Raw genomic sequence first — 6,747 nt, 5'->3', positions numbered from 1 at the left:
CGAGGGCCAAGCTGCTCCCCGGTGGGAAAGGCGCTGCCCCGGTGAGACGCTGAGCCCCCTTCTCTAGGGGTATCCTGGCACGTGCGGATCGGGAGACGCCCCATTCAACCATCACGGACCACGTGACCTCCGGCGTGCCCGCAGGTGGTGGGACGCACGCTGCCCGGGAAAGATGGTGAGTCCCCCTCCCCGGAGGTATCTCGGCACGTGCAGAGCGTGTGATGCCCCGTTCATCCATTCCGGACCACGTGACCTCTGGCGTGCCCGCAGATGGGGCAGAGAGCCCCCCTCCTTGGGGGTTCCAGGAGAGGTCCAAAGCCCACTCTGGGGGAGGCCGGGGATGCCATGACGCATGCGCGGGAACAGCCCGCCCCAGACGCCTCTGCGAGTGGAGACGGGCACCAACGGTCACGGGTGTCGCGCCCGACGTCGGCTCTCACGGCTCGCTCGAGCCCAACTGTCGCCCGCGCCCGTCAGGAGCCTCCGACTCCGTTTTCAGAAAGAGAGCGTTAGGGGTGGGGCGCGGTGGGCGGTGTCGCGTTCCGTCGCCCGCGCCGCGGGATTGGCGGAAGGGCGGCGATAGCTCCGCCCCTGAACCGCTCGGCCCGTCCGGGCCAGAGCTGGGCAGAGCCGCGTTCTTAAGGTCTCTGTGGAGCTGGGGCGGGGCGGGGCTGGGCGGGGGCGGATGCGCATGCGTCGGTGCACCCGGGCCCCGGCGGCGCGACAAGGCAAAGGGGGTCGGTGACGTCAATGACCGGCGCCCACGTCGTGGGTACGCGCTTCCGCTGGACGCTGAAGTGGCGTCACAAGCCTGCGACGTTGCCGTGGTGGGGCTCCTGGCGTCTGAGGCTGAGGCTCCAGCAGGGACGGCGACTGCCTGGGCGACAGCCTGAGCGGCGGCAGCGGCGGCGGCAGCGGCGGCGGCAGCGGCAGCGGCAGCGGCAGCAGGAACAGGAGCGGAAGCAGGGGCTGCGGGGGCAGCGGCAGAGGCGGCGCCTGTGGCAGTGGCACAGGCAGTTCCGGCTGCAGCTGCGGTTCCGGCCTCCGGCTCTGGGCCTGCGTTGGCCTCCGCGGTTGCCGCGCCGGCCTGTTATGTACAGATGGCTGCTTAGTGTCCTCCACTCGGTCTTCCGGAGGCCGCGCGGCCGCCCCGAACCCGCAGCCCGACCCCTGCTGAAGAGGAGGCTCTCGGACAGGTGAGGGCGGCGGGCGGGCTCGCGGAGCGGTTACTGGGCTCCCGCTGTGGGCGCCCGAGGACGGGGCTGCGGCCGTGCCGCCGGGGCTCTGTCCGAGGCCCGCGGGCCCGCCTCGGCTTCCGCGGGCCTCCGCTTCCTAGTCTTTAAAACGGGGCCGCGAGATCCCTCCCACCGAGCCGGGGTCCCCGGAATGGGGGGCGGGGCGGAGACGGCCTGTGCGCCGCTCTGGGACTCGGCCACCAGACTCGGAGGCGGGCTGGGGACGAGCGACCTTCGGCCCGCCTGCCCTCTCTGCATTTGTCATCTGCGGGCCAGGGTCCGCAGTGAGGGGGCGGGGGAGCTGGCCGTCTCCCGAGGACGTACTGCGCTTGCGCAGAATAGCAGGTACCGAGGATGGGGAGGGGGGAAAGGAGGAATCTCGGAGGAGGAGGAGGGGGGAGCCTAGAAACCACTGGGGAGCCCTGGGCAATTTCTGAAATCGTTTTTTCTTGTTATTTGTAAGATGCCCACGCTTAATGCTTGAGTTTGCCTTTTTCTTTTGGGAGACTGAGTCCGCACTTTGGGACGCCCCCACAACGCGGGGATCCGTCTGGGGGAGGGGAAGGGGGAGCGGGAGCGCAGGCGGCTCCTTCCCTTTCTCCTTCCCCGGAATTCCGGAAAGCCTTCCCCTGCCCCCTGGCCCCGCCCTTGGGCTCCGGACCCTTGAGGAGTTTTGGGCAGAGGGTCGTCCCAGGGGTCTTCGAGCCGTGACCCTGTTAACGGTTGTTATGGGGGTCTGGACTTAGGGGGCGGCTCCCTTTGTCAGCCCGTGTGCTTAGTCCTGTGTATTTGCGGACTCTGTAGGCTTCCTCGGTGCTGCCGGAGCCCGCGGCCAGATTGTGAGCCCCTCTGCTCCAGCCGCTTGTCTGGCTTTGCCTCTGAAGGGCTCCGTAAGGGTTGTTGTTCCCCCGGAGCCCCGGGCAGTGTCGGGAGCGCTGGCTCTGCATCCCGAGTCCCTGTCATTATCGCTGGGGGAGTCTGCAGGTGTCTCACTCCTAGCTCCGGAAGCCCCAGGGAGGGGCTCAGAGTGCCCGGCTGCTCTCAGAAGGAGCTCAGAGAGTGCCCCCCCCCCCCCCCCAGCCCGCTTGTTAAAACCTCCCGTGTATTTTAAGTTGAGATTCTCCAGTACAAATGAGCCTTTTCCAGTAAAGCCCTTTTCCGGTGCAAATAGAGCAGGTTCCTTGGGAGATTTCCTGTTGCATGTGACTGTTTTAATGACATTTTAAAAAGGAGACATTGGCTAGTTCAAATGTCTAAACGAATGACGGTTTCCCCTACGAACAGAAGGGATTGATAGTAAGTCCGTCTGTCCCAGAACATCTTGGGCACCCATTTGGTAATAAGAGGGGAGTGAGGAATGATGGAACTCGTGGAGTATTTGTAGCTGACTAGGTAATGATGCTGATCTTCTGTTGTTTTGTTTTTTTTTTCCCCTCAGAAATCCAGCCACTGATGAAATACAAGCCAAAAGACCACGGTTAGGTACTAACGATTCATTTTCAATTCTCTGTGTTGATGTTGTAGTAGTTAGAATACTAGCAACCGTAAAATCAGTGGTAGTACAAGTAGAAGGGGAATTTATTGTGGTAGTGATAGAAGAAATGGAAGGAAGAAAAAGGAGAGAGGAAGAAAAGATGGGGAAAAATTGGGAGAAAATGTTGTCAACTTCCCCCAGAACGTGAGGGTTGTGGATTGTCTGCATCATCCTCCGGATCCTTCCTGTGGGGCAGCTCGGGCGGTTTCACAAGCCGCAGAGGCTTTGGCGCCCTCACAGGCCGGTTAATTAACGGTTTGTTTGGTCCTGAAGCCGGTGGGCAGGGCCCGGTGAGGGGAGCACCCAGATGGTGTGTGGATCTAGTGTCTCTCCCACAGAACATCACAGATCCATACCGTTACATGGAAACCGCCATTGCCTAAGCCTGGGGCTAACCCAGGAGCCTAAGGGCCCAGGGGCTGGCCTGCTTCCGCCGAAATCCACGAGGCCTGAGTGACTTTAGCAGCCTCCCCTCCTGAGGTCCCTTTACTGCTGACCTTTTGTCAGTCCTCACCCATCCAGACCGGCCCTCTGCTGCACTCCCCCCCGCCCGCCCCCCCTGCAGCTCTCAGGCCTGGGAGTCTGGCTGGGAATCCTTTGTGTCCGTCCCCACCTCTTTATTCCCACCACCACTACTGAGCTAACCTTTTCAGTAGGATTAAGGGGCGGGGAACGGGTGAAAAGAGCAAAGAATGGAGCCAGTGGATCCACCGGAAGGTCAGGATGGGAACAGCTAGTGGGAGTGGGGAGAGCCTGGAGAGCACAGGGATTGAGGGGTGACTGGGGGGCACAGCCAGGACCTAGGACAGGATTGGGCCCCGCAGGGAGGGGGAGGGGAGGCTGAACACACAGCTAGCTCATTCACTTTTTCCCTTGGCATTTATGTTGTTGTTATTGTGTTGTTTTCCTGGTTCTACAATAGTTCACATTTGTCTTTTCTGAATTCTTCATAATTCCTTGCTTCCTGTTACATAATAATTACATTCGCGTGCCATGATTTGTTTAGCCAGACCTCAGTCAATGGGCACCTGCTTTGTTCTAGTGTTTAGTACTGGGGGAAATGGCTGCTTTAGCTATCTTGGTGTATGTGGATCCTTTTGGAATCTCTATCCTAACCTCGTCCTGGTACGTGTGTTCTCTAGGAAAAAGGGTGCGGGCATTTCGGTTCCTTTCTTTTCTAAATGCAATTTCACATTGGCTTTCAGCGGGGTCAGCCCAGTCTAAAGCTTTAGCAACAGCATCTTAGTGTGACGGTCTTTCTGTGGCTTCTCGGACACTCGCTATTCCTGACTTTGGCCATTTTGGCCAGTTTGGATTGAGATGAAAGCTCCGGATTGTTTTGACTTTGTGACTTGAAGCAATCTTCCATAAAATTGTTAATTATTTGCATTCTTTCTTTTCAATACTGTTAGAATCCTTTGAACACTTAACCTATTCAGGGTGAGCTCTGGAGAAAGAGACAGAGAGAGAGACAGAGAGAGACAGAGACAGACAGAGAGAGTGTATGTTTGTGTATGCTTCCTCATGTCTAGGGTTTCAGGGCTTTTTTAGGAAGTTTTGAAGGAGAGATTTTTTTTTCCTCCCATCTGATATCTTTCCTCCTTACCCTAGCCTCATGAGTTTTATTTAAGCAAAAGCTTTCCAATTTCATGAAATGAAAAGGAGTCTAATTTATCATTTTTGATTGTCACCATCCCTTGTTCAGTCAAGAGTAAAGATTACCTAATCTGCTTCCCTTCCGAGGTGGTTCTGGTGGTTTTTTGTTTTTTTTTCCTGGCATGACCTCAGATATTCAAGTTGAGTATCCACTTGGACCTTATTGTAGTTTGTGGTATATGCTCTTGATCTGAATTGCTTTTCTATTAAACTATTTTTGGAAGAGATTTTTTTTTTAACGCTTTGAAACTGAGAGACACAAAACTGTGCTATTCTGGGTGCCCCCTTAGACTGGAAGATTTAATTGGGTAAATGAGCTATTTTCTGCTTGTGTTGATGGTAGTAGACCGGCAGGGGGGAGTGATGTTAGAGGGAGCAAATGAGTGAGTAAAGGCCCAGGGGTTTCCTCTTTAAACCCTTGAGGGGCATGATAACCCAGAGTCCATCCAGGATCCATCAGAAAGATGGGATGGAGTAGAGCCAGAGAAGGCTGTGGTGCTGTCCGGCCCAAGATTCCCAGAGGCCCAGTCAGGCTGTACAGAATCTGGTCATTGAGGTCAGCGACCTTTGATCTGACGTTGTATCCAAGCACAGGTGGAGGGAAGGGGCTGAGATGGTGCCTAAGCAAGCTTTCATTGGCACCTTAGGGTCTGCCCAGGTTTGAAGGTTGGGGAAGGACGAGGATTGATTGTTTTTGTCGCGATGTTCAGTTTTCCCAAACTGCTATTGTTTGATGGAGAAAACCGGAAACCTGGCTGTTTCACTTGAAAAAAGTTTCTAGATAGAAAAAAATCTTCTCCAGTTTCTTCTAAGTCCAATAAAATTATTCATCTGAGAGATCCGTGAAGGCCACTCTAAAATGAGCCAGGCGTTTGGTAGCCCCTGTGTGTTCCGCACATTAGGGTTCGGTGCTAGATGTGGAACTGGAAGGGACCTCAGAGGCTGTTGAGCTCAATTCTCCCCTATCCCCACTCCCACTCCCATTTTACAGAGGAGGAAATGGAGACCCGTGGAGGGGAAGCCGTGTGCTCCAGGTAGTGAGTATCAGAAGTGGGTTTTGAACCTAGGCCCTCAGTCTCTGGAACCTTTACCTTTCTAGTGTATGTAAATATATCTCCGTGTGCTGTGAAAGCCCCTTCCGAAAGAGGAACAACTTTGTTGTGAAATGTTCATTTTGTGCTGCTTGGATTTGTAGATTACTTGTTTCACCGGGTCAAGAAGAGCATCTGGGATATCACCAACTTATTTGGCACTCCGGACCCCCTCAGCCCGAGGTGTCCGGAGGCTAGTGGCTGCAATGGCGCACACACTGGGAGTTCTCCCAGAGAGGTCAGTGGGAATGAAAGCCTCACCCGGCTTGTTGATCCTTGTCAATTGTCCTGATTGTCAAAATGACAAAAGGCAGGGAGATGATTTTAAAATTTAAGGGCTATATAAGTAAGATAATTTCTAACATTTTAATGGGAGAAACAAATGTATATTCAGCATCTGTGATTTCTATTTTACATCATTTTAAGAGGTTTTACAAATTGAAGTTTGGATATTTTTGAAGACAGTTGAGTTATGCACTAGGATGATTTTGATATGAAGTTTTTTGTTTTGTTTTTAAGACGACTTTTCTAATCATAATGGTTCCTTTTTTTTTTTTTTTATTTTTAAGGTATTGCCCAAACGTTCATCTTGTAAATTGACAAAATCTGGACCCTCTAGAGATGTGCTTACATCGGGTGAGAAAAATATCAGATGATTCTTTTTTCTTTTAGTTTTCAGTATATGAAAGGGAATCTTTCTAACCAAATTGGAGTTGTGGTGGAGAGGAGGGATAAAACCAGTGCTGAAAACCTCAGGAACATCTTTGCTCTTGAATTGCAGCTTCTGTTGAGCAGAGCTGCTTGCCCATCACTCTTGATTTTGCTTTTTGACGTAAGAATGGGAACTGCAGACTCTCATTGAAGGCTAATGGCCATAGTCTATTTTCCCACCCAGGAGATGGGATGATTTGGGCGTTGGGAAGGGCAGATAGAGAAGGCCTGGAGTTTAGAAAAAGCTTTGGACTCAAGGATTAAATCTTCTCCAAAGGGAAGCAGACCGGTTGACTGCTTTGCTTCCCCCCTTGGGTTCTGGCCTCTTCTCTAAGCCTTTGATGATGCTTGTGACACAGAATGTGGAACTGGGCATGTTTCAGGACCTTTGTGTGCCCACATTGGACTAAGCCTGTGCTGGTGGTGCCTTTGAGCCATCCTTCTTTGTCTGCTTGGCCGATTCTGCTGATAATTAAAGTCGTTCTCTCAGAACTGTTTAGTGTACAAGCGTCATAGGAGG

At 53.4% G+C, this 6,747-nt stretch overlaps 1 protein-coding gene across 4 annotated transcripts in view; it reads left to right on the top strand.

Moving 5' to 3' along the window:
• The first annotated feature begins 730 nt into the window (after window positions 1–730).
• The window catches only part of SENP2 (SUMO specific peptidase 2), a 39,479-nt gene continuing 33,462 nt past the window's right edge, over window positions 731–6,747 (top strand). For 2 of the 4 annotated variants that reach the window (XM_074264251.1, XM_074264248.1), the window contains exons 1-4: window positions 733–1,196; window positions 2,674–2,717; window positions 5,621–5,754; window positions 6,086–6,152. In XM_074264251.1, the coding sequence (XP_074120352.1) occupies window positions 751–1,196; window positions 2,674–2,717; window positions 5,621–5,754; window positions 6,086–6,152 (691 nt within the window). In that variant the 5' untranslated portion in view covers window positions 733–750. Of the gene's footprint in view, window positions 1,197–2,673; window positions 2,718–5,620; window positions 5,755–6,085; window positions 6,153–6,747 lie in introns of all 4 variants that reach the window. The other 2 variants (XM_074264250.1, XM_074264249.1) reach the window with 2 other exon arrangements.

The sequence above is a fragment of the Sminthopsis crassicaudata genome, chromosome 4 (genome assembly GCF_048593235.1).
Source record: "Sminthopsis crassicaudata isolate SCR6 chromosome 4, ASM4859323v1, whole genome shotgun sequence".
NCBI classification, from domain to species: domain Eukaryota; kingdom Metazoa; phylum Chordata; class Mammalia; order Dasyuromorphia; family Dasyuridae; genus Sminthopsis; species Sminthopsis crassicaudata.
This window is presented reverse-complemented; position numbering and strand designations above follow the sequence as displayed.